The sequence below is a fragment of the Synchiropus splendidus genome, chromosome 2, assembly GCF_027744825.2.
Source record: "Synchiropus splendidus isolate RoL2022-P1 chromosome 2, RoL_Sspl_1.0, whole genome shotgun sequence".
Classification (NCBI taxonomy): Eukaryota; Metazoa; Chordata; class Actinopteri; order Syngnathiformes; family Callionymidae; genus Synchiropus; species Synchiropus splendidus.
The window spans coordinates 33,464,310-33,490,405 of NC_071335.1; the positions used below are offsets into that span (position 1 = coordinate 33,464,310).

General features: G+C 43.0%; 4 protein-coding genes across 7 annotated transcripts in view; 1 reads left to right on the forward strand and 3 right to left on the reverse strand.

The window, feature by feature from the left end:
* The window catches only part of LOC128753845 (E3 ubiquitin-protein ligase SMURF2-like), a 32,925-nt gene extending 30,733 nt beyond the window's left edge, over positions 1–2,192 (forward strand). Inside the window, exons 17-19 of the mRNA XM_053855981.1 lie at positions 72–394; positions 582–657; positions 798–2,192. Coding sequence (XP_053711956.1) covers positions 72–394; positions 582–657; positions 798–897 — 499 coding nt within the window. The 3' untranslated portion in view covers positions 898–2,192. The remainder of the gene's footprint in view (positions 1–71; positions 395–581; positions 658–797) is intronic.
* Positions 2,193–3,406: 1,214 nt separating this feature from the next.
* Positions 3,407–13,043, reverse strand: LOC128754113 (centrosomal protein of 95 kDa-like). Its single transcript, XM_053856479.1, has 20 exons — positions 12,869–13,043; positions 11,965–12,093; positions 11,653–11,760; positions 11,355–11,465; positions 10,369–10,489; positions 8,856–9,025; positions 8,591–8,781; positions 8,217–8,286; positions 7,636–7,697; positions 7,176–7,472; positions 6,800–6,914; positions 6,590–6,732; positions 5,885–5,971; positions 5,682–5,808; positions 5,401–5,564; positions 5,263–5,337; positions 5,050–5,202; positions 4,344–4,490; positions 4,204–4,275; positions 3,407–4,126 (listed from the first exon to the last, which is right to left on the reverse strand). Exons 1-20 carry the CDS (start codon positions 12,891–12,893, stop codon positions 3,950–3,952), a joined length of 2,544 nt encoding a protein of 847 aa, XP_053712454.1. The 5' UTR covers positions 12,894–13,043; the 3' UTR covers positions 3,407–3,949.
* Positions 13,044–13,667: 624 nt separating this feature from the next.
* LOC128753560 (CD209 antigen-like protein A) lies at positions 13,668–17,185 on the reverse strand. The gene is made up of 6 exons (XM_053855342.1): positions 16,991–17,185; positions 16,215–16,317; positions 14,901–14,981; positions 14,287–14,429; positions 14,119–14,219; positions 13,668–14,058 (listed from the first exon to the last, which is right to left on the reverse strand). The coding sequence occupies exons 1-6, from the start codon at positions 17,183–17,185 to the stop codon at positions 13,857–13,859; spliced, it is 825 nt and encodes a 274-aa protein (XP_053711317.1). The 3' UTR covers positions 13,668–13,856.
* Positions 17,186–20,471: 3,286 nt separating this feature from the next.
* On the reverse strand, positions 20,472–24,758 carry LOC128754538 (C-type lectin domain family 4 member K-like). 4 transcript variants are annotated; one of them, XM_053857235.1, is made up of 7 exons: positions 24,637–24,758; positions 24,284–24,531; positions 24,054–24,152; positions 22,394–22,474; positions 21,852–21,994; positions 21,682–21,782; positions 20,472–21,611 (listed from the first exon to the last, which is right to left on the reverse strand). In XM_053857235.1, exons 3-7 carry the CDS (start codon positions 24,061–24,063, stop codon positions 21,461–21,463), a joined length of 486 nt encoding a protein of 161 aa, XP_053713210.1. In that variant the 5' UTR covers positions 24,064–24,152; positions 24,284–24,531; positions 24,637–24,758; the 3' UTR covers positions 20,472–21,460. The 4 variants fall into 4 exon arrangements, with proteins under 4 accessions (XP_053713210.1, XP_053713211.1, XP_053713212.1 ...); XM_053857236.1 differs by having other exon boundaries at positions 24,284–24,398; positions 24,637–24,751; XM_053857237.1 differs by having other exon boundaries at positions 24,054–24,531.
* Positions 24,759–26,096: the final 1,338 nt, after the last annotated feature.

The window sequence follows — 26,096 nt, forward strand, 5'->3', positions numbered from 1 at the left end:
GAAGCCTCACTTCAGGATCCGCTCCACGCCAGCAGATCTCGCTGTGACCCGCCTCCTGTGCGGCTCCGCAGGCTCTACGTGAACTGGCGCTTCCTTCACGGCATCGAGGCTCAGTTCCTAGCTCTGCAGAAGGGCTTCAACGAGGTCATCCCCCAGCATCTGCTCAAGTCCTTCGACGAGAAGGAGCTGGAGCTGATCGTGTGCGGCCTGGGCAAGATCGACATCTCCGACTGGAAGTCCAACACCCGCCTCAAGCACTGCACCCCCGACAGCAACATCGTGAAGTGGTTCTGGAAGGCTGTGGAGTCCTTCGACGAGGAGCGGCGGGCGCGGCTGCTGCAGTTTGTCACCGGCTCCTCCAGGGTTCCTCTGCAGGGCTTCAAGGCGCTCCAGGGTCAGAGTTCACTCACTCCTGTCGCTTCAACTGAACATGACCCTCTCAAGACCGGCCCTCTTAGTGAACCCACATGCTCACCCACTTCTCCCTCCAGTTTCCTCCCTCCACTCTGATGATATTTCAGGGCTCTTCAGGTGTTTAAAGTCATGATCTGCTTATACCTCATTTTGTTTTCCGCCTGCAGGCGCCGCCGGACCCCGGCTCTTCACCATCCACCAGATCGATGCCAACGCCAACAACCTTCCTAAAGCACATACCTGGTGGGTCACACACTTTTTTTTTTTTTTTTTTTTTTTAAAATCAACAATGCTCTGGCACCAAGGTCAGGATCCAGTTCTCCTCAATGCTCGACAAGCAAGCGTGTCTTTTGTGTGTCCTGACTCTTGTTTCTTCTCCCCAGCTTCAATCGCATCGACATTCCTCCCTACGAGAGCTACGACAAGCTGTACGACAAGCTGCTGACGGCCATCGAGGAGACGTGCGGTTTCGCCGTGGAGTGAGTGGCGGCGTCCTTCCGTCTCCCTCCGTCTGCCGCTTTTCCACCGTTTCAGGTCGAGTCACGACACGCAGGTGTTGGTCAGTCGTCACTTTTCACCCGTCTGCTTCTTGTCACGCTTCTGTTGTCACGTCAGAGGACGACGTCTTCGTTTTCATTCTCTCAACCGGACGCTTGTGTGAAGGCCGGCGTCCTTCACCGTCCAAAACCCTGAAGTGGACCAGCTGAGCGCTGGCCGAACAAACAAGGACACAGGGAGGAAAATGGGTTTGATTCTCGCTCTGGCTGAGCGGCGTGTCGGACTGTGGCTCGCAGTTGGGACCCTCACCACCCGGAGAAACAAGCAGGACAAGTTTGTTTTGAAACAGAGTATGAATCTAACAGGGGGGAGGCGGAGTTTAGCTGTCAGTGGCCGTGCTGATGGGTCATTTATCCCCCTGGCTTTGGACCGTCAGGCGCTGAGAACTGTGAGTGTTGAGGGACCGATATCTGGAGCCACGCGGCCACAGATCCATCCTACCTCAGCATGCGGAGCGTGGTGTTCAGTTCAATCCAGTCTTCCTCCGTCTCGCACATTTAAGCAGTCGTCCCTGAAAACATATCTTGTATACACTCACACACACACACGTGTACAGCTTCAGTATAAATGTATACGCCTCTTTTTTTTTTGTTTTGTTTTCACTGAGTGAATGTGTTCGCATGGTCTCAGGTTTGGAGAGTTTGGTCTGATGCTCACATCTTTTCTGGATTGAAGTCTGTCGCTGCTCTCACACTGGAGTCAGTGTCGAGTCAGCATTTTTTTTAACCAATAGCTTTTTATCTTCACACTCCAACTGACACCGTCGTCTTCAAGTTCTGTTCGCCCCCAGAATGGCGTCACGACACCAAGGATCGTGTGTACAAAGCGTATTATTTTTGTTTCATTTACAATCTGTATATTTATTATTACAGTTTGTGTGTTTTCCATCAGCTGCTCTGTGAGTGTGTAGCAACACCCGTGCTAAAGTAGTTCCCTTGTTCCCTCGCAGAAAGCTGAGCAATAAAACGGTGCTGTTCGGACCTGACAGCATTATATTTGATACGAATGTGTTTGTGTACTCTTGAGTGTGTTTATTTACACGCTGGATGACTTGTAGTTGCCCGGAAACACGCGAGGCCAAAGTAAATTTGAAGACGCCGCCAGATTAAAAAATGTTTCTAATTTGGACATTTTTCTCTGTAAAGACTCGAATGAGGTGTGAACAGATGAGTACAGAAGAAAAATAGGAGAAATATATTCCCTGATTTTTGGTGGCAATATTATGATCAAAGATTCACAGTATTGTTTAAATTTTTCTGGGAATTTCTTTGTTCACTAGAGAGAAACCTTTCAGTAGACGGTTATGAGACGCTTCCTCCTGAAGTGGAACACAACACAGATAGTTTTGTTTTAAAAAAAAAAAAAAAAAACGTGGGTCAACTTTTAACAACCAAGTGAAAGCAAGACAAGTGAGGGATTGCGTACTCATTTGTTCTGGAGAGTTGGAACTGCCTCAAAATATTACGCACGTGTGAACTGAAGACAGTGGTACGTGCCATGCTCCAGCTTGCTGTAAAGTTAAGTCCATACTCATAAATGTCAGTTTAAAGTTTCTCATGAGATATGGGCAAAGAGCCCCCCTCGGCCTGTATTTGTCCTGCCTTTATGAGACTGAATTTTAATTGAATTGTCTCATATTCCGACAGTTTTTTTTTTTTATAGTTTTAGATATGATATGAGAACTGTCAAGGTATTCATGTTTTTATTTTATTATTCATTCAATTCAATTTAGTGCTTCAATGACATGCAGGACTTTATTTTAGACCTTTTTTGAAAGTACTAAAAAAGTTATACTTCGTTTATATTCCTTGCTGAAACCTTTATTTGCTACCTCTGATATTGATATAATTATATTATATATAATTTAATGAAATGTTTAATATAACATTTTTATTTGCTGTATCTACTTTTTCCGCGATATTTCGACATTCATTTTTATTTTACTATTGCAAAATTTGCTGTATTTTGAGTGCTCACTATACGGTCCCACCGAAATCTTAATCGCCCGCCCCTGTTCGATACGGTAATGTTGACAACTCAACATGAGGCTTGTGGACGTGGTCAGGAGCGACCACCTTGTAAGAGCTCGTGAACTTGACATCACAACAGTAAGCTGATCCGTGTAAGGCAACTTGACCAGTGTTCAGTGTCTCTGCACATGGACGGAACGCTACTATAATTTCACTAACAACCGGAGAATACGTGGCATTTCGTTACAGTCATTCAGAGACGTGAGAGCTGCAGCTGCGGTTCAAGGCTCAGATACAGAGTCTTTTTCTGAAGTAGCAAGAACTCGCTATTCCTGTACGTGTTACATGTAACCAGCAGAGGGCGGTGTTTCGCTTGGCACCTATGTGTTGCATGCTGATAAACGGAATTGTTCTTCTTTGAAACTTTTGGAGCAGTAAAGATGACGTAGAGACACGTTTGTACCAAACGGATTTTTTTTTTATTTGATCCGAACATGTCCAGTTTGATTTAAAAGTTACAATCGTATCAATATTTCTCATGTGATTCAGCAGCTCCTGGATTTTAAGACTAAAAAAAACAGTGTTTGAATTGACGTAGATCACAAAAACGTCACAGCCGCACGTGAGATGCTGTGCGATGTCGCCAGTTGCATCATGGGTAATTAAGGCAACAAAGGAAACATTTCTGACACAATGAACTCCAGCTTCACGCAAAACTTCCAGCATCAAACATGAGTTGATTATCGTTGCACCAGCGCTCGTCCGTAAAAGACCTTTAAGTTAAAAAATAAATAAGGAGTTAAAACACGGCGGAGGACAGCTGCGTACCTAGGTTTACGTTTCATTTGGCAAAGAGAATGGAAGACAGCTGGTGGTCTGCTACATTGAAAGAAAAGGGGTGGAAGACACTTGAGGAGGAATAGCAGCGCGGGTGAGAGGAAGACTGTGGTCCTATGAGATTCTTCTTCTTCCTGTGCAAATCTTTCAGAAACCACCATGCTGCCTCTCTAGTGCAGGTAGCTGGTCTGGTTCTGGAAGGAGGCCAGCTGGATCCGACCTCGTAGCCTCTGGAGGTCCTGAGCCTTGAAATGCTCGTCTTCGTCGTTCTGTAGGATGATCTTCTGCAGGTCTCGGATCTCACGCTCCATCCGGGCCCGAAGGTCTCGCTTCATCTTGATCAGAGCCTGAAAAGCAGCAGACGGCTCCCAGTGAGTCTCGACCTGTGACCCTGCAAAGGTCGAGCGCTGCGCTCTCTGTGCACCTTTTCTTGGGCTCGCTTCCGTATATGGTTCTCCTGACGCTCCTGTTCCACCTTCTCAGCCAGCAGTGAGAACTGCAGGACGCACATGTGAGTGAGTTCCGTTTCAGAGTGGTGCTTGTGAGTGAGTGCCTGCGTCCTACTTGGTCTTTGTAGTAGTTCTCCATGGACGTCAACTTCTCCATCTGTCGCCGCTGCTCCTCCAGCTGCTGCTCTTTGGCCAGAGCTCTCTGCTCTCTCAGCCGCATCTTCTGCAGCTCCAGACCTTCCTCGAACAGCTGCCGGAACATCTGTGACCAGTCCAAAACCTTGGTTAACTCAGTGTCAGTGTGAAAGCTTCCCATGATCCTTCCACTTCCATCTTGCCGAATGGTGGCGTGAACACCAGGGTTGCTTAAGTCAACAACACTATGGTGAAACACTATCGGCGAAGAACCTTGATCAAGCCAGGAACACAAGACAAGGCCTAATAAAAACTATTGTAAAATATGACTGGACCAAAATAAGATGAAGATAAGTTCATCCTGTTCAGCCGCATCTCACTTCCAGGGCAGCTGATCCCTGCTCGAGCCGTGACTTGGAAGAGTAACTTCAGGTTACAGCTGAAGCTAAAGACAAAAACTTACTGCTTTATAGGCTTCTCCTATGGGTTTTAGGGTTTGTTTTTCAAGACGCTTCCAGCATAGATACCCAAACAAGGGTGAGTGGCTGACATAAGATGATCTACGCTCAGAAAACAAATGTGGTATTTGATATAGAAGAACTTGGTGCACATTTGTCAGCTCATCCTATTTCGCTGTGACACAATGAGAAGCAGCAGCGCCTCCCTCCCTCCCTCCCTCCACTCACCCGCTCCTCCCTGGTGCGCGCCTTCATCAGACGGGCTCGGTGCTGGACGTGGAACTCCTGGTGGTACTTCTTGGCCCGTGCCACCTGCTGCCTCTGATCTCGCAGTCGGCCGTGGAGCGCCCGCTGCTGCTGGTTCTGCTCCTTGAAGTCTCTCTGGAGAACCACAGCACTGGTCAGTGCCGGGCGAGACGACTCGCTGGCGCTGATACTCACCAGGTGGCTGCGGTGAGCTTGCTGCTTCTGCACCAGAGCCTGCAGAAGCTGGTGCTTCCTCTGGGCCTCCTCCAGCTGTATAGGGAAGCGCAGGGTTAAGAGCGGAGCAGACGCAGAGGAGACGCGACGTCCCAGTACCTCGCTGGTGAGCTTGCTGCGCCGCCGGCTGTGAGGAGAAGAGGCCGCGCTGAGTCGCTCCACGTGCTGCAGCTGCTTCTGCCACATCTCACCCAGAGCCTGGGGGGAGATGTGAAGGTGCGGGAGCTCATCTAGCAGCAGAGGCAGCAGCTGCTTCTCCGTCACTGCAAAGCAAATCCCAGCTGATCATTTCAACCCTTCAAATAGTGAAGTTGTTGCTGCTGAAGGCGATCTGGCGCCCTACGGTGGACAGAGCGGTCACTGCGCGCTTATTCTCTGACCTGGCTGGAGCGGCTCCTGTCGCGTGCGTGACAGACGTTCCGACTTGTGTTGAGCCTTCATCCTGGCTGGCGAGGACCTGGTGTTTCGGGAAGCATCCCTCAGGATGGCCTCTCGGTACTCACGCTCCTGCAACCACAGCGTCGCGTCACTCCACCTCACTTTCACTAGTATTCTGATGTCATCGCCATGGCAATTGACGCACAGCTTCCTGAGCTCGGAGGCGAACTCGGTCCAGTTCCTCTTGTTCGTATCTCTTCAACTCCTCTTCATAGAGCTGATTTAGCAGAGTCTGAGTTGAAAGTTAGAACAAGTCAAGGCACAAAAAACTCACAACAAATCATAAATATACTGTAGTAGAAGTTGGACTCCACTTACAAAATAAAACAAATGAATTAGAGGATTTTAATGAATTCATTGCGATTATTCATATCATATTCAATAGCTTCAACACCAGGGTGGAACTGCTCCACTGATGAGCAAATTCTTGCGGTATTTTTCTTTATGTTTCTATCCTGCAGTTTTTCAGACTTGAATTTTCCATCCATCAATGCAATCCCATTCACTCTCCTACAACATGGATATTAAGGTTATATAATGTTTGACACCTGGCTGAAAAACACTCCCTAGAGTTGAGCAACTAATCTGCGTTATTATTATTATTATTATTTATTTTTCTGGAATAAATGAATCAAAATTGACGCCTCAATGCCCTGATAACATGCAAGTCAATATGACAAATGTCTTGTTATAGGCCTGCAGGTAAAAAGCACTAATCCTACTGTAAATCCCATAATGCACCGCAACAGTTGTAACAGTCAATGATGTAATCGTTTCAGGCTCATGACATTCATAGCAGACTCAAAACAACTGAGTGGAATGGAAGTTTAAACAGCTAAAACACTGTTACCCTTCGGTGTTTCCTGGCAGACATTGGGTGTCGCGCTTCTCCACTGCTACGATCGGGTGTGGCGTTTCTCAGTCTCCTGCCCTCTGGGCTCCGAGCGTCTGCCTCAGTGTGATCTCGACGATCTCGCTCAGCATGAGGAAACTCTGAAGGAGGCAGAGATGAGGAGCGAGTCGGACGGGTGAGTTTGGTTAAGAAGAAAACAAGTAATACCGGAGTGTTGTCTCGGGCTCTTGTGGCTCTCCAAGATGCCGTTGCTGCGGCACGACTCTTCATCCCCTTTGACCTCACTGGACTCCCCACTTTCATCCAACACTCTCTTCAGCATCTGAAGCCCGGGAGACAATAAAAACACAGACACATGAAATGACAAGTTTGAGCTTGAGATTGAAACATCATTTTAGGAACCGTGGTCTGCGTGATACGACGGCGCGAAGATAAATGCAGTGAGATCATGCAAGGTATTTAATGAAGGCAAACTGAAATAGGAACAGTAAATATTTACCAGAGAGCTGGTTGGGTTACTATCAAAAACAAACAGAGGAGACACGCAGAGATGATCTTTTTCCACCTTCTTGGACACACACACCTGATCGAGCACCTCAATTCGATGGGAGAGTTTTTCAGCAATTAAATGAAGCTCCTTCTCAGCTTTCTTGTTCTTCTCCCTGCGGTGAGACAATGACTCTGGGAAGCCTTTGTCCTCCTCTTCTTCATTAAACCTGCGAGCCGCTCTCTGTGATGGACGGCGGCTACTCTCCTCCTCTTGATCTTCATCCGTGTCCGGGGGTGAAGGGGTCGTGGTTGCGATCTCCTCCTGCAGCTTGAGGAAGAGAACGTCGGGTTGTGTGCGGAACAACACCCGATGGGGGCCGCCTCTGGTCGGCTGGGAGAGTGAGACAAAGAAAACAAGCTGAATATGGCGGTCCTCGCATCACCTTGGCCACACGTAAACTCCTCGGTGGAAACCGGAGGGAAGCAAGTCAAGGCACGCAGCGATGCAGCAGCATGGAAGACTGGAAGACACCACAGAGACTGAAACCACCCACCTCCAGTGTCTCTCCCTCCACGTCTGCCCTCGACCTTTGGCGATCAGACCCATCACTGTGAGCTGTAAATGAAAAACCTTGTGAGTTTAAATCTAGGCTCATAAATCCATACGAGGTTGTCACGAAGGCACAGCAGGAAAATGGCTAGAATCATTTCGTTTCCAATATTTCACCATCTCTGTCATAAGTAAGGAAGCACTCCACCACTCTCACAATGAGCTGCACCAATTGAAAGGTTGACAGTTTGATACCTCTTTTGTTATTTAGGACATAGGTCTTAGTCATTACAGTATAATAAGAAATATATATACAGTCGCATTAACAAAAAAAAGGAGCAATATTTGTTGCGCGACAAATAACTTGGTTGACAGGAAACAAGCCGTGTTTTTCCATTTCAGATTCTCTGTTGAAGGTCATACTTTCTTTCAGTAGTGAAGTAAAATTGAATTCCTTTAATGTTACATGAAATTCCGATACACCAAAACACACTGTGTGTCTCTATACTTAACAAGGTCAGGTGCTCCACATGAAGACATTTTAAGGATCCACACAGTGACATCTGGAAACACCAACTGACTCACCAGGAGACTGGGAAACTTGAGGTGAAGACAAGCCGTTGTTGACATTCCTCCCGGGTCTGGTCCTGTCGGTCTGTGGTTTATATGAGACAGTGTGTTAGCGTTGACCTCTCAGTTCACCACTTTTCACACTGAAGTTCACGTGAAGCCATCGTCATTGATCATCTTTATCTGTGACGCCATAAAATAACTTGAGGGAAGAATTTCACTCCCAGTTAAAAAAAAAAAAGTAGCAGAGCCAATTCAAAACGTGACAAAATGTAAATGAAAACAAACACTGACACACTCTTGAACTAGCAGTCAAGCGCCAAGAGGAAAGTGTGTAAAGAAAAAATGTAATTCACTTTTAACACTCCATATGTTTGACAGAAATGTACCTCTGAAGCGACGGTGGCATCTTGCTCTGCTGGCTGCTCCTGGTTCTGACCAGCTGGCGCTCTGTGAGGAGCATCACTCTGGAGGGCTGGCTGCAGCGCGATGGCAGTGTGCATCGGTGCAGATGTATCCTGGTCAGAGGGCTGACCTGAAGGGGTGGGGGCTTCAGAAGTTTTGGGAGAGGCTGGAGAACCTAAAAGGACAGAGGAACCCAGATTGTGTTTGCAATGTGTGTGCGACTAAAATGAATGTGTTCCAGCCTCATACCTCCTGCTTCCTCTGCAGACACGCAGGGAAGCGCAGAGACGACTGCAGCGCCCTCACGAGGTCCCTCCAAAGATTCCGCATTTGGGTGATGCCCTACACTTTCTACTTCCGCACCAGTACATGCGGGGACTCCGACCTCAGGGGCCTCGCTGGGTCCATGGTCACTGGACCTGCACATGTGAAGAGACACCCTTTTTATTACTGTATTCTACCTTGTCCCATTTTCCTGTGAGTAAGTTAAGACAATTTAAGGAATTCAACCAGTGAGGTGATGCAAAACAGACACATGTAATAACTTGTAAACAGATTTTAGAAGTTCAGCTGAGACTTGGGGTGCTTTCACCCTGCGGGTTCTGTCTCGAGACAAAGCTGTTTTGGCTCAGAAGTCCGAGATGTGAACACAAGCGAGTCAGGTTTTGGCTGCGGACTTGATCCCGGCTTTGTCTCGGGAAGCTCTCAACTCGGGGGTGAGCTTCTCGCCTCGGGCGACTCTGCGCTAGATGCTGGAAACTATGTGTACAGCACGACTCCACACAAACATGATAGATGCCGAACAGTAAAGGGTCTGATCACTGCCTGGGCGCACAACATGGTTAAAAAACAACTTGTCAAACTCCCAGAACACAGGTGTGCAGCTGGGAGCTGCAGGAAAATGGTGCTTGGGAACAGGAGCTCAGCGGTCAGGTACTCGCGATGTGTGCGGACGTTTAATAACTCATGTGTTTTCGACTTCATTAGGCTGATAAACACCTGATGTTATTGACAGACAGATTTGCTTAAATGAATAATGCAGCGCTCTACAGTAACGGTTTTCACTGCTGTGATCTCGCAGATGTCTGCATGAGGCCAGCGAAGAGGAAAGACGCTGGATTTTCCCCAAGTTACTGAAGATCACCAGACTATTCAGTGATCATTTCTGACGTTGGGATCAGAACTTCACTGATAAAAGCCTTCTCGATCGTCAGTAATCTCTCTCTCTCTTCAACGTGCTGTGAGAGCATCGTGGACCAATCAAGTTGCTCCATACTACGCAGCTTGTTTTCGCTATTTCCTCGTAAAATCATCATGACAACACTCTTCCACGTTTAGTTTTGGCTGTGAAACGCTGCATTCTGTTACAGCCGAGGCAGAGCTCCGTCATCAGTTCATATCTGAGGTGACGACGTCTCGCAGCACTAAGAATTGACAGAAATAAGGTGGTCAAGCCGATGGTGGTAAATAGGTTATCGCGTGGCTCATGACGACTTCCTTGAGACGTGCTTCGTTGAGGGTCACAAACCAGCTATTTTGCGCAGAGCGCCACCAGCTGAGCAGGAAAAAAAGGACATCGCTTGATACACAGGGGTGCGAGGCTGCACAGCAAGGGGCGAAACAGTAAATTTTTTGGTGGAGTTCACCGAATAGAAGTCACAAATAATGTTGCATAAACTGAGACCGATAAAATAGGTTGGAGCGATTGCCTTTTCGACATCTCCCATCCCACAAATGAACAGGTAGAGTGTTCAAATCTTACACTCCATTTGAAGACGAACAGGCTCCTTCCTGCCCAGAATCCTGCTGAACTCTGACATCACAAGTCCCCAACTCCTTAGAGCCGTCAGGAACCCTTTCATTCACATCTTCACATAGCACCACTGCAAGCATAAGAGAGTGCGAAAGACAATATTCAGCTGAGGCACAAGTGCTCATTCATGATCATGACTTAATTCACTTGATTTCTTCAACACCACCCCAACAACACTTCAGAGAGTAACAGAAGCACTTGTTAGCACTCAGACTCAGTATAATGTGCAACAGTTTACACAAACATATGACATCACAAAAGTTTGTCTTGCGGTACTTTTTTGTTTTTATGTACTTTTTTCTGACATGACAGAACAGACCCTGGTACAGTCTGACACCTGTGTACTCAAACAAACCACAGTTTACTTAAAAATAAATTTGCCAACACGAAACACCATAAAATCAATAAATGAGGTGTCCACCAAATAAATATCTATGCGTAGTACGTGCATACTTCATGACTATATATTTCAAGGGGGACTTTTGTTGTATAAATGCTTAAATTGTTTCCGGCGTCAGTTCATGTTCAGGTGTTCATACTAGAAGGGTGTGGATGTACAAAAAAAAATAATATTGACATGCATAGATTCGTTGTTTGTCAACGTGATTTTTTTTTTTTTTTTTTGGTCATCCAGACAGGGCTGACAGTGTTGAGAGAACTCATGCGAAGTAGTCACTCACTGCCTGGAGGAGCTGCACAAAACCGTGCCTGGTCAACCCACCCTTTAGTCATGTCATCATGCAGCCATGAATCCCATGACCACGACAAACAAGATGGACCCAGACTGCCTCAAAGTATCTTCAAACTAAAACAACTGTTTCATTGAACCTTTTTTTCAAGTGAATTCCCGTCGTTCTGCATGTCAGACGGCTTGATAAAGCTAAAGATTGACACCACTTATGGGCTATTAACACTGGAACAGAAAATCTGCTTACCTCCATTCTGCAAATCTTCCTGTATCTCTTCATTGAGATATTCTAAAAGGCCATCAAAGATTTCGAGCAAGTTCTTGATGGATTCATGGTCTCCTCTGACTATGTTTTCACCTGTAATCACAAAACAAACCACTCAAACTGTACTTTTAATATACATACATGACACTTTTTATGAAGTCAGCATAGCAAACAACATGTTAGGCTGTTTTAGGAAGTCGTGCCATGATAGTTGCAACTTTAGTCATTGCGAAAACATGATGGCATAGATTCCATCATCCCATCATATATCATTTGTTACCTGTAATGTGTGAGAGGCTGATCTGAAGATAATCCAAAGACAGTGAGTCAATCACTGACTGGACATTGTGTGCATCATCTTCTTGAGAACGAGGAATTGCAATAAAATCTGTGAAATCAAGATACATTTTAAGGAAGTTTTTTTTCAGACTATGGGAAACACTGTTGGATTAAGTAAACTACGACAGAATTTCACGATGATCTAAGGGCAAACGATTTCAGTACTCACGCTCGTAAATTATTCTAAACATAGTGGTTACAAATGTCGAGCGCCAAAAGGCACATCGAGTTTAAATGAGTTCACGCGACTTACCTGGAACCTTCTCTCCCAAGATGCTTTCATAGAGCGAAATAAAAACATTCGAATTGCAGTCCGTAAGTTTCTGTGCTTGCAAGTTGATGTTACACTTGGTGAGTAGATCATTTGCCACCGCAACCCAATCTTTGGAAGGAAAAGAAACACTTCAATACTAAGATTCAAAACAAGAGCGCACAAAGCTCTTTTTATTTTAGACAGAAACAAATGGTATACAAGCATTGGTCTCCACCCAAACAAGTCATGGAGAATCAGACACGAAAACAAATTCACAACTATATATACGTAATTATAACTTGTGATTAAATTATAAAGCTAAATTATGATTTACTTTTTCCAGAATAACAACAAATCATTCAATTCAGCGCTTGTTTCTACTCATGTTTATTTCAAAACCAAAACGTACCGGAGGTTGCACAATATTCCAGAAGACATACATATATATTCAAGGTTAAAAACCTCACTTTGACGACATTCTGAATACGACGCTGAATATTTTAGTCCTTGCACCGGTGATTCTAACACAAAATGCAGTTTGCAGTTCTGGAGTTAAAGAGCGGGGCTTGTTCTTGAACGCCTCATACGGAGACACAGCCTTCTAAACAGGTCAGATTGAACAGTACAGTTAAGTGACTGTGGAAAAGTCACGTTAGCAGTAGCAACATAACGACCAGATAGGAAGTGACCTAAACAAATGTCTAGCTTATAACGTCATTGATGCAGCATGATAGGCGGAATTTAAAGAGGAAGACAAAACATATCGCGGTGAAGGAGCCGCAGCCTGCCTGAAATGTAGCTTCCGCTGGGTTATTAATATTTTGACGTGCTCAAAATATTGATGTTAAAGTGAAGAGCTAACGTTAGCCGCGAACTAGCACTAGCATACGTGTCGGTATCTTACCTCTGCCTCCCTCCTGAGTGCCCATCAAAGAGATTTGAACGGAAACAATGGAGCTTAACGCACACTAGATCCGAGACGAGCCAATTAATGTCCTGTTCCTGGAGTTTTCTAATAACACAAACTACAAGCTCTCGTTTCAAATTCTAGTGCTCTTTGATTGGATGTTTACTCGGTGGTTTCCGGAAGTGTCCTGCCATTTTCACTGCTGCCCCCTGCTGGTGAAAGCAGTGGTTTTCATTGACAATGAATTGGAAATAACGACCAAAATAATGGCAACACCTTTCTACTTTAAGGTGTTGCTATTATTTTCTCCAACCCCGGTACATTTGCTGTCCATATCCATTTCTTCATTAAAACACGTCTAGGAAATTTTATTTTACAATTACAAAGATGCAAAATGATCTTATTTCAAACTGCAGTGACAGACACGTATGAATGTTTATTTCAATCCCTTCTAACACATTGAAATTACTTAACATGACGAACTACATGACGGCTACATTAATTGAATTGAAAAGGAGCCAATTGAAGAACAATATTTATGATTTCTGCCAATTGTTTCCACTTTTCCCTATTTTTCCAAACAGTGGCTGTGTGTAACTGTGTGTCTGTGTGATGCCCTTCATGTTGTGTTGTGTGTTACCGTCTCATTTGAGTGTAGCTGCCACATTGCTTTGTCTGTGGAGGGGAGATGAGATTTGTGTCTGTGGCATGCAGAAGAGATTGATCAGAAACAGCAGATGTTACATACATGCTTTATTAAACACACATGAAAATGTTGTTTACGTTCCTAAAGAAGATCATCACATCTTATAATTGTTTTTACCAGAAGCCACTAATAATAATCGTGTAAAATGCATCACTGCACAAAAACGTCCCTTCCTTCAGATGAAATGTTGAAACAAATCCATTCATGCTGCACAAATCCCTCTGTGAGTTGTTCAGAAGCATGATTGAAACAGCAAGTTTCACTCTAGATATCAGTGGACTATTGAGGTGGGACAGACAGTGATGCTGCTGAAGCAAAGCAATGCATTTGTTGCAGTAAATTTATATTCTTCTCACAGATCCAAGATTTCTCAATTTGACAGTCAGCATCATTCCAGCTTTTTCCTACAGGACGGTCATTTATTTCAGTGCAGTTTTCCTCAATTCCCTCAAAATCATTGGGCTCTCCAAGGGACCAGAAGCTGAAACCACAACAGGAAAAAGTGTCATTTGATAAAAAGTGTGTACATTCATGTGTGTACCTTGTGTTCAGCGGAGTCCCGTCCACCCAAACCCACTGCCCGTTGTGCTGCTGTTGACTCAGTCCAATCCATGTGATCTTTCCAAATTTATTCATGAACTCCTAAAGAAGTTCAAGGGAAACATTTTACTATCCTCACCCTTGAGTTCAGTTATTACATGTGACAGACCTGCTCTTCTCTGCTGTTGATGACCACCAGGTCTGCACCTCTTTCAACACAGAAGTTTCTGCTGTCAAACCAGGATTTCTTCACTGGTGACACGTAGTAGAGACTGGGATGGATATACAGCCATCCTTGTTGGAGATATTCCTCTGTTTGGATGATTAAAACAAGACATCAATACAATATCTACTCATGACAGCAAAGAAATACATTGTAGCCACTTTGAAAATAGATTATATTTAATTCCAGATTCCTGCATTCATTTCCCTTTATTCCAGGTTAAGGTTAAATAAACAAGTTGGAAATCCTGACTTTATTAAACCCAACATACTGTTGAATCACTGAAGTAAATCTACATTCATGTGTCTATGGTGACAAACTGTGGCTCTTGATCATAGACAGAAAGAACTCAAAAATGACTCTCTTGTCAAGCTTTTCTCACTCAACCATTGGGTGAAAATGTGTGGCTTGGTGGAGGAATGTGCAACCCAGTGCTTTTCCAGGTATAAACTCCATCTCTGTGCTTCCATGCAACTCTGAGCCTCAGCTCTTATTGCATCGATAAATATATTCTAGCTCTCATGAAACGCATGAATTAAGATTCATATTCATTTACCTACCTAATTCATTGAGCTTCATCTTCATGACTGCAGTCTCATTTGCACAATTGAAGTCAATGTTGGCCATCTTTCCAGAATTGTCTGTAAGTGAGAAGAAAAGAGAAAAACTTCACTTTATAACTGACTGCAAACATCTGAGAGAAAGTCCCCTTCAAAACTGACTTTCACATCAGCTGTGGTTGACACTTTCAAAAATCCTTTCCTTGATCAAGTGTCTTGATGCAGTAGACATGCAACTTTACATGTTTTTCTTTCAGCACCACGCTACTTGGTTAAAATGTTCATCTACTGGCCGAGTGCACCCAACGTCACATAGAGGGGACACTGCCCGGACTATCTGTGACAAAACAACATTAAAGCCATTTCAGTGAGAAAAAGAAGGAAAATTCCACATGTATGAATGTCTCCAGCTTCACATGGGATTCTTTGTGTTTGTTAGAGTATCATGATAAAAAATAAGAGCGTGTCAATAATATTTGCCCACAAACAAGGACACTCTTTTCTTACAAGGCAAAGTTATTTTACCTTTTAGGTCATTTCTATCCAAGCAAAACTCAACCAACGCCTGGGTCTGAAGAGGCTAAATGTGGTTTCTTCTTTCAAGTGAATTGAGAATTCGTCACTCACCAGAACCCACAAAGAATTAGATGCCTCCCCTGTTATTTTACAGTACGATAGAGCAGCCATAAAAACTGTAATAAATTACAACATACGCCTTTTTTTGTCCTCTTTTACCATTTCCTTTCAGGGTTAGCCACAACATCCGCATCTTGATCATCCTCTCCACTCACACCGAGCTCTTCATGTCCACATTTATAAAGACTTTACCTTCTTTTCTGATGGATTGCATGGACTCATTCATGATAAATAAAAATATACAATTTGGATCGTTTAAGTCATTTTTTCATTTTGTATTCGTTTACAGAAACAAAGAATTTCAATGAAAGCAATGTATTTTTTACTTTTTTGTAACTTTCAGTTGCATTTCTTTCTGTATCTTTCATTTCGTGACCTTATTTCTCAACATGAAGTCGCTCCTTAAAATCGATCTCCAGAGACTTTTCTCCAAAAGTGACCTCAAAGACAACAAACAGCAACAGAAATACTCACATATACGAAGGGAAACATTGAGACCGACTTGTAGGAGACACAGGAGTCCAAACGCCACAGCGAGGCCCTTGTAGTAACTCTGCCCTTTGTTGGAGAAGATTTACAAAACAATAAACATCAAGCAGCTTGTCCTCTCACGTCGCCACATTAAAACAATACAAACTATCACAGTTCATAATCGTTCAAAGGAGTGCTTTTTCTTACCAGGCGCTGCAGTAGTTGACCCTGGGGAGAAAGTTTCAGGCATGTTGTTGTATTCTGTTGCTATTCTGATGCTTTCTTCACGAACCACCTCTGCCATGCTAATCTGCTCAGGCAGTCACAACTTTATCAGACGGTTCTGTATGTTCAAGTTCCTTCTTCTATTGCTGTCTCACTGTAGCACCTGCCCCCTTCTTGAAACTCATCTTTCCACCAATGATCTGTTACACAATCGGAAACCTTCCAAAAACTAATGATAGAATCCAATACAATTAAAAAAAATATATTTTTATAAAATAGATTTGTTTTCTTTTCAATGGTTGTTGGGCTGTGTACCTCAAGGGTGGGGGACGGAGTTTGACTTGCATCAATGCAAGACGTTACTCACTGCACTGAGAAACCTGAGGAGACAATCCATTGTTGTGGATCTGCTTTATGTCATGAAGTGTTAGTGTTGATGTTTCAGTTCCGCACTTCAACTTCAATAGCTTTCACAGTAAGTTCATATGAAACCATTTTGAATGACTCTCTCTATTTGTGGCCCGCTAGAATAACCAAAGGAACAGAACTTCACTGTGACTACAGAAGTAGCTGAGCTAATTCAAACTCTGACGTATATGTAAATGAAAACCAACACTGACACACTCTTGAGCTTGTGGTCAAGGATTTCTTGAAAAGGAATTTGGGTAAAAAAGCTTTTAACATTTCAAATGTCTGACACAAATTTGCCTCTGAAGCGACGGTGGCATCTTGCTCTGCTGGCTGCTCCTGGTTCTGACCATCAGCGGCGTGATCGGCTGGAGCTCTGTGAGGCTGGCTGCAGCTCGATGGCAGTATTCCTGCCTCAGCCCTCCTGCTTCCTCTGCAGACACCCAGGGATGTGCAGAGACCCTCACAGGTCCCTCCAAAGATTCCGCTTGTGGATGATACCCCACGCTTTCTACTTCCTCTGCATGAGCAGACTGTGACCTCATAGACCCAATAATGCCAGGTTTTATTTTCTAATTTAAAAAAAATATATATAAAAATAAACCTACAAGCTCTTGTTTCAAATAACATTGTTCTTTGGATGTTAAGGAAGTGGTTTGCCATTCTTGCTGCTGCCTCCTGCTGGTGCATGTAGTAATTACACTATGAATTTGCTTCACCGAAACATGTCACAATAGACCGAAAATAACAAATGATTCCAGCCATATACATTTCGTGCATGCAATTAACTGTGGTTTATGATCAGCCATTCAAGTAGTTGTATTGCTTGACTGAAACTCACCAAGGATAAAGTGTCACTTGATAAAATGTGTGTACATTCATGTGTGTACCTTGTGTTCAGCAGAGTCCCGTCCACCCAAACCCACTGCCCGTTGTCCTCCCGTTGATGCAGTCCAATCCATGTGATCTTGGCAAATTTATTTGTGAACTCTTTCGCACAAGTTCAAGGTAAACATTTCATTCATCATCACCCTTGAGTTCAGTTATTACATGTGACTGATCTGTTCTTCTCTGTTGTTGATGACCACCAGGTCTGCACCTCTTTCAACACAGAAGTTTCTGCTGTCAAACCAGGATTTCTTCACTGGTGACATGTAGTGGAGACTGGGGCGGAAATAGCGCCATCCTTGTTGGAGATATTCCTCTGTTTGGGTCATTAAAACAACTCCTCACAACAATATGTCCTTATGGTGGTAAAAAAAAAAAAACAGCCGCTTAAATGTAACCAGTTGGAAAATGTTCAGTGTTACTTTAACAATGTTATAGATGTCACCGTGTTATGTGCGTGTGTTGCGTCATTACGTCAGTCTGAGCAGCCTGCAGAGAATGAGTGCTGAAGTCTACGTCGGTGTGTTCAGTGTTTTGTCATCCTGCATCGTAAGAAAACGTAAGTGATTAATATGTGTGAACCCTGTTGTATTTTAGGTGTTTAACAAAATATTGATCGTCATTTTTAGTTCGAAGAAGTTTCGGAGTGCAGATGCGTGACGCACATGTATATGAGGGATACGGTGTTTAGTTATCTAAACACCAAGCTCTTGTTTCAAATAACATTGAAACAATGTTATTTGAAACAACAAATAACTATCAGCTCAAACTATCGAGCTGATAGTTTAGTTTTGTTCATGTTTGCGATGTGTAATTGAGTGTTTCGTGCGTGTTCAACAATGTTTCCCGTAATGTTACGTGTCGTCATGTTCATGTCGTGTGTTTCATTTAACAGAGTGAACGGGAGCAGACACACGTGTGTGATTAAGAGCGGTTCAAACAAAAGAGAAGTAGGTTAGCGGTCCATATGTTCATATGTTATTTGTTCCGTGTGTAATGTGGTGTTGTGTTGTTTTCATTTGTAGAAGTGTCCTCTGCAATACCACTACCGGTTTGTTTTAGTGTGTCAGGTTCATTTTCTTCATCTTTTTGTAATTATGTAAAAAATCCTATGAGGATCTAATAGATAAACGATCCCAAACGTTATTTGTTGTCCAGTTCTGTTTTTTTGGCCAACATAAAAATTATTATATTGAAGTTCAGATTCCCGCATTCATCTAACCAAAATGTGTACCCACTTATGTTTTGAAGGTTTTCTCTCTCATCCATTGTTGGTGTGTGTTGACTGAGCTCCTTAGCACAACTGGCACCTGCTGTCTGATTCACCTCATTGCACTCAAGTATACTTAAAATGAAATATATGAATAAAATACATGTTGTTCAATGAAGTCAAATTCACAGTTTAGGGCGAAAATGAGTGTCTTGGTGGAGGTATGTGTTGTACCAGTGCCTTTCTATTAAAGGTTACTATTAGGGTGTAACAGTTCATCTAGCACATCGATGTATCGCTTAATATCCCTGTGATCCAGCTACGTATATCGATCTGTGTGTGGTAGGTCAGCAGATCTATGCTGATGTGTTGATTCGTCCATGAGTCGCAGCTGCGCTGCACTTGGTGCTCCTCTTCCCACACACACTTGCAGCAAAGAAGCCGGTCAAATGTACAACTTTGAGTTGTTTTTAAACCTGATGCGACTTGACTACACACCTGCACGACAGAATGATTGTGTTCCTTGTCGGACCCACGACGCCAAAGACAGAGCTCATGTGACGCCTCACTTGAAAACCTTGACGCTGTTTGACTATCAAAGTTTGCTGTGTGGTTTAAAGTTGGCTAAAAACTAAATACAGAACCAAATAAATACTTTCCAAACTGTGAAGAAAGATTAATTGTAGTTATGAAGCAAGCAGAGGCAAAGAATCTAAGATTTGTCAGGACATTCTCCAAACTACAAGTTAATTAGGCCTAAAGTGTCAGAAACTTGCAAGTGAGTTTCAAAAATACACGGGAGATTGTGATCAAATCCAAACAGTTATTTAAAACAAACAAAGCTTGATGTAGTTTTTCCATATTGCAATATGCCAATGAGTTAAACACATTTTCAGCAATTAGTTTCTGCAAATAACCTATCAAGAAACAGTGACAGTTGCTAAAAATTTTCACAAAAAGTATTTTCCATTGCGCACTGGCCGATGTTCCCTCCGTGGTGAGTCTTGGAATTTTTCCAGTGAACTAAGTTTGCTGTGGCTTAAAGGTTGAAAAAGCCTGCTTTGAATGATCTGTGTCACATACGTTTTCTTGGAAAAATTTTTTTTTTAAATCACATTTATCATGCATTTAATTTTCTTGTTAGTGACTAGAATAAGTCACTTCCCCCTCATGGATTTCTTTTTTATGAAATACTGGCATGAGACCTGAAAATGGCTGAAAACCGGGACAACTGAAACACACTTAAAGTGCTCGGTGGTGGTTCTACACACACGCACATGAGGAAGACAATATCGCAGAGAAAAAGGACAACACTCACACACGATCAATGGAACTCTAAAAAGGTAACAAGAACAACAACTGAAAATCACCGTACGCCGGTATAAGAATCAAATTTGGAAGCACAAGAGATCAATATGACGAGAGGGAGAGTTTTACCATCAGCCACAAAGTGACCATCTGGCAAAGCAGGCTGGAACTCAGGAGTTGATATCCATGCTGGAGTATTCAGTGGAATGAGCTCCAGCTGCGCTGCCATTAAGCTAGAAGGAGTTTGATGAGAACAGGAAAGCAAAGCACAGAACACAGGAAGTAACAAAATAAAAGCACCTAAAAACCAAACTATGACAACCCACTTTATATCGGCACCAAAAGTTGTTTATATGTAAATGTTCACTCGTCTTTCTTGGAGCTTGTCATACATAACATGAACTCACATGACTTTGTGTCTGGAGAGTAGAAGAGATTTATCAGAAACAGCAGATGTTATATACATGGTTTGTGATGTACATACAAAAATGTCATTCACTTTGGTGTGTGTCTACAGAGCTCTGGAGGTGACATGCCTGTGTTTATTTTAGTTTTTTGGCTCTGACAGGCATGACTTTATATTTTTTTATCCCAAGATATCAATTATCTCGAGATCATTTTTATCTCAAGACACAATTACAAATGTCAGCACGTGCAACTGCCTCTCAAAGCATTTGTAAACATCCTGTAACCACTATGTCTCCCATGGCTTCGTAACTGTTTGTCAACGTTGTCAATCACTGTCTGCAAGTCAGAATATAGAATAGGTCGCTGCGCTTTAAGCGCTATGATCAAGTGCCTTCTGCTCAAAATAATAACAAATGTGACTAAGCCATATAGACTCTCCGTGTGAGTCATACCAAAATGAAGAAAAAAGCTGATCAACCGCACTCGGTCCATGGCACTTGTCCTGACTGATTGTGGGAGGACAAGATTTATTCACAAAATCCGGTAATGACGAGATAAGAATTATCTCGAGATAAAAATTATCACGAGAAAAATGTTATTTCGGGATAAAAAAAAAAAAAAAGTCGTGCATGTCACTTCCAGGGCTCCATATGCACGTGATAAACTGGTTTCCTGATCCAGAAACTTCTGGTAAAATATTGTTTGGATTGAAGCTGCAACAATACAGGACAACAGCAGAAGGCTCAAACATCAGCACTTCATTCCTTAAACTTAGGAATTATTATCTGCTCAAAATTCATTTCATGATTCCTAAAGAAGACGATCACATCTTATACCGTGACCAGAAGCCACTAATAAAAACAAAAAAAAGAATCTGATAAAATGCATCGCTGCACAAAAACATCTCTTCCCTCAGATGATATAAAGAAATAAAATGCTATAGATTATAGTGGACTACTGAGGTGAGATAGACCGTGATGCTACTGAGGGAAAAAAATACATTTTGTTACAGGAAATGTATATTCTTCTCACAGATCCAAAAGTTGTTTTCTTGACAAGGAGCATCATTCCAGCTCCTTCGCATAAAATGTTTCATTATTTCAGTACAGTTTTCACCATTTTCTCCACTGTCATTGGGCTCTCCAGGGGCCCAGAAGCTGAAACCACAACCAGAAAAAGTGTCACTTGATAAAACGTATGTCAGTACATTTCTGTGTGTGTGTGCACCTTCTGTTCAGCGGAGTCCCGTCCACCCAAACCCACTGCTCATTGTCCTCCCGTTGACTCAGTCCAATCCATGTGATCTTGGCAAATTTATTTGTGAACTCCTTCGCAAATGTTAAAGGGAAACATTTTATTATCATCACCCTTGAGTTCAGTTATTACATGTGACAGACCTGCTCTTTTTTGCTGTTGATGACCACCAGATCTGCACCTCTTTCAACACAGAAGCTTCTGCTGTCAAACCAGGATTTCTTCACTGGTGACACGTAGTAGAGACTGGTTCGGAAATACAGCCATCCTTGTTGGAAATACTCATCTGTTTGGGTGATTAAAACAACAATATCTACTCATGACAGGAAGAAAAACATTTTGCTGCCACTTTGAAAATAGATTATATTTAATTCCATATCCCTGCATTCATTTCTATTTATTCCAGGTTAGGGTTCAAAATACTGTTGAATCACTGAAGTAGATTGAAGTAAAGTACATTCACGTGTCTATGGTGACAAACTGTGGCTCTTGATCATAGACTGACAGAAAGAACAAAATGAAGGCAATAATATCAAAATAATAACAACGCAACCCAGTGCTTTTCTAGGTGTAAACTCCATCTCTGTGCTCCCAGGAAACTCTGAGCCTCAGCTCTTATTGCATTGATAAATATATTCTAGCTCGCATGAAACGCATGAATTAAGATTTATATTCATTTACCTACCTAATTCATTGAGCTTCATCTTCATGACTGCAGTCTCATTTGCACGATTGAAGTCAATGTTGGCCATCTTTCCAGAATTGTCTGTAAGTGAGAAGAAAAGAGAAAAGTTTGTCACTTTATAACTGACTGCAGGTCGCCTTCCAGAACTGAGTTCCATATACTTCCCTGGATCAACTCTCTTGATGCACTTTTGAAAGTGGCTTCCTCTATCAGCTGAAATGATTTATCACCCACCTGAATCCACCACAAATTCCATGGCTTTCTCTGAATATTTGCAATACATCTCAGATGAATAGAAACTGTGATATATTAAAATATATGCTCATTTATTTACATTTTATTTATTTTTACCATTTCTTTTTAGGGTTCGCAACAGTTCTATTTCATATGTGCTCCGCCCTCTAACGGCCTTTACTATTGGTTTAATCCACATCGAGGCACTGGCCTCGGCCTGAGACTTCGATTGATTGGCTCTCCTTCCAGGATGGCACCTCCCACCACTTATAACTCTCCCCTGCTCCCGCCGCTCTGCTCCTTTTTCCACTCAGCCTGCGACTACAACCATCGGGTTAACATGGAGCGTTCCTGTTCGTCCTGCACTGATTTTCTCGGTGAGTCCGAGAAGCATGACGCCTGCGTCGTCTGCTTGGGGCCTGAACACTTGAGACTGCTGTACTCGTGTCCCGCCTGCGCCGCTCTTCCAGCAGAAGAGCGGCGCAGGCGGGCGGGTCTAGCACGCTGGAAGGGAGTCGACCAGGAGTCAGCTACTCAGCCTCCTCAGTCCGCTCCTAAACCACCTCCAGCGAAGATGGTTTGGGCGGATGTTACGCCTGAAGGTCTTTAGCCGAGTGGGCCCAAAGCCTGGTCATTTTAGGGACCGTGGCTGAGGGTCTGGACGCCTTCTTCGCAGCCTTTGCGTACAAAGGAACTGAGAAGTCCTCTTCCTCTGGTTCCGCCTGGACAGGGAGGGACACTCCTAGTGTCTCCGCCTTCCTGGAAGGAGAGCCAATCAATCGAAGCCTCAGGCCGAGGCCAGTGCCGCGAGGTGGATTAACCAACAGCGAAGGCCGTGAGAGGGCGGAGCACATATTCATAGAACCTGGGTTATGTGAGTAACCAACATTTTTTGTACCTAATTTGTTACTTTATAAGTGACTGTGACAGTGTCTGCATAGATCTGTTTAAAAAAAAAGTCCCCTTCAAAACTGACTTTCACATCAGCTGCGGTTGACACTTTCAAAATCCTTTCCTTGATCAACTATCTTGATGCAGTACACATGCAACTTTTTCTTTCAGCACCACGCTACTTTGTAAAAATGTTCTACTGGCTGAGTGCACCCAACGTCACATAGAGGGGACACTGTCAGTACTATCTGTGACAAAACAACATTAAAGGCATTTCAGTGAGAAAAAGAAGGAAAATTCCACATGAATGAATGTCTCCAGCTTCACATGGGATTCAGACGTATCTTTGTTAGAGTATCATGATAAAAAATAACAGCATTGTTAACAATATTTGCCCACAAACAAGAACACTCTTCTCATACAAGACAAACTTATTTTACCTTTTAAGTAATTTATCAAAAGTCAACCAACGCCTTGGTCTGAAGAGACTAAATGTGTTTTTTTCTTTCAAATGAATTCAGAATTCATCACTCACCAGAACCCATTACGGGCTTTCAGGGTTTGCCACAGCTTCCTCCTCCCCACACACACCGAGCTCTTCCTGTCCGCGTTTATAAAGACTTTACCTTCTTTTCTGAAGGATTGCATGGACCCAAATGTTCATGTTATTCCCGATATATTAAAATATACATTTTGGATAATTTCAGTTGTTTTTAACGACTGTATTTGTTTACAGAAATTTCAATGAAAACAACATATTTTTACCTTTTTTATAACTTTCAGGTGCATTTTTTTCTGTATCTTGCATTTCATGACCTTATTTCTCAACACGAAGTCGCTCCTTAAAATCGATCTCCAGAGACTTTTCTCCAAAAGTGACCTCAAAGACAACGAACAGCAACAAAAATACTCACTTATACGAAGGGAAACATTGAGACCGACTTGTAGGAGACACAGGAGTCCAAACGCCACAGCGAGGCCCTTGTAGTAACTCTGCCCTTTGTTGGAGAAGACTTACAAAACAATAAACATCAAGCAGCTTGTCCTCTCACGTCGCCACATTAAAACAATACAAACTATCACAGTTCATAATCGTTCAAAGGAGTGCTTTTTCTTACCAGGCGCTGCAGTAGTTGACCCTGGGGAGGAAGTTTCAGGCATGTCGTTGTATTCTGTTGCTATTCTGATGCTTTCTTCACGCACCACCTCTGCCATGCTAATCTGCTCAGGCAGTCACAACTTTATCAGACGGTTCTGCGTGTTCAAGTTCCTTCTTCTATTGCTGTCTCACTGTAGCACCTGCCCCCTTCTTGAAACTCATCTTTCCACCAATGATCTGTAATACAATCGGAAACCTTAAAAAACTAATGATAGAATCCAATACAATTTAAAAAATATATTTGTTTTCTTTTTAATGGTTGTTGGGCTGTGTACCTCAAGGGTGGGGGATGGAGTTTGACTTGCATTGATGCAAGACGTTACTCACTGCACTGAGACAATCCATTGTTGTGGATCTGCTTTATGTCATGAAGTGTTAGTGTTGATGTTTCAGTTCCACACTTCAACTTCAATAGTTTGTGTTTCTGTGGGCTTTCATTTTGTTATTTCCTGTGTTCCATTGTGTTGTTTTCTTTTTTTATCCCACTGTTTCTCGCTGAATGGCAGCACAGCTGGATCCCATTCTGCTGATCAGTCTGCAAGGATTTCTACACCTAGGTTCCAGTCTGTGCTGCCAGATGGTCACTTTGTGTTCCGATGGTAACGTTCACTCTCTTGACCCTCCGATCTCTTGTAGCTTCTATTATATATATATCTCTGTTTTCCACGTGCGTGTAGGAATCCTTTATCGATTGTTTAGTTTAGTCTATCTCCTCGCTGGTTTTCTTTTTAGTTTCCTCGATCGCGTGTTTAGACTCATCTTTTCTGTTTCGTCGTGCTGTATGTTATCCTTGAGTGTGTGCGTGTTGAAACACCACCGAGCCTTGGAACACCTTGTGTTCCATTAGCCACGTGAGTTTTGTTTCTGAGCGCATTTCTGTTGTACCAGTTTTCAGGTTTGAACTTAGTTCACCAGCTTTTCTGTTTTCAGGTTTTCACCCCTTCCCTACGTGTTTGTACTCCTCATTCCATCCCGAGTCATTCCTTTTTGTACGTGTGTAATTTGTGTTATTTGTATTAAAAGTAATTGTTAAATTCTTACTCTCGTTGTTTGAGTGTTCTGTCTCTCGGTATCAATTCTGCAATTGGGTCAGACTGACTGATCGATCATGACATAATGACTCTCTCTATTTGTGGCCCGCTAGAATAACCAAAGGAACAGAACTTTGCTGTCAGTACAAAAGTATCTAAGCTAATACAAATCCTGAATTACATGTAAATGAAAACAAATACTGACACGCGCTTGAGCTTGTAGTCAAATGGCAAAGGATTTACTGAAATTCAAATTCAAATGTTTGACACAAATTTGCCTCTGAACTGACATTTTATTTGAAATATCATTTTTCATTTAAATCCAAAAAGATGTTAAATGCTTTTATTTTAAACTGCCAACATGACATGCAAGTTGCATTGCTCGGCT

Excerpts from the sequence above, each read along its gene's own strand:
- LOC128754113 (XM_053856479.1), bottom strand. The coding sequence starts at position 12,893 with ATGGGCACTCAGGAGGGAGGCAGAG. Across the intron at positions 5,809-5,884 it reads GCCTCCGAGCTCAGGAAGCT|GAGCGTGAGTACCGAGAGGC; the intron begins GTGCGTCAATTG and ends CTGTGGTTGCAG. Across the intron at positions 5,565-5,681 it reads ACAGGAGCCGCTCCAGCCAG|TGACGGAGAAGCAGCTGCTG; the intron begins GTCAGAGAATAA and ends TTTGCTTTGCAG.
- LOC128753560 (XM_053855342.1), bottom strand. The coding sequence starts at position 17,185 with ATGAGGTCACAGTCTGCTCATGCAGAGGAAGTAGAAAGCGTGGGGTAT. Across the intron at positions 14,430-14,900 it reads GATGAAGCTCAATGAATTAG|AGGAATATCTCCAACAAGGA; the intron begins GTAGGTAAATGA and ends TCATCCAAACAG. Across the intron at positions 14,220-14,286 it reads TCAACAGCAGAGAAGAGCAG|GAGTTCATGAATAAATTTGG; the intron begins GTCTGTCACATG and ends GAACTTCTTTAG.
- LOC128754538 (XM_053857234.1), bottom strand. The coding sequence starts at position 22,550 with ATGGAACTCAGTTCTGGAAGGCGACCTGCAGTCAGTTATAAAGTGACA. Across the intron at positions 21,995-22,393 it reads GATGAAGCTCAATGAATTAG|ATGAGTATTTCCAACAAGGA; the intron begins GTAGGTAAATGA and ends TCACCCAAACAG. Across the intron at positions 21,783-21,851 it reads TCAACAGCAAAAAAGAGCAG|GAGTTCACAAATAAATTTGC; the intron begins GTCTGTCACATG and ends ACATTTGCGAAG.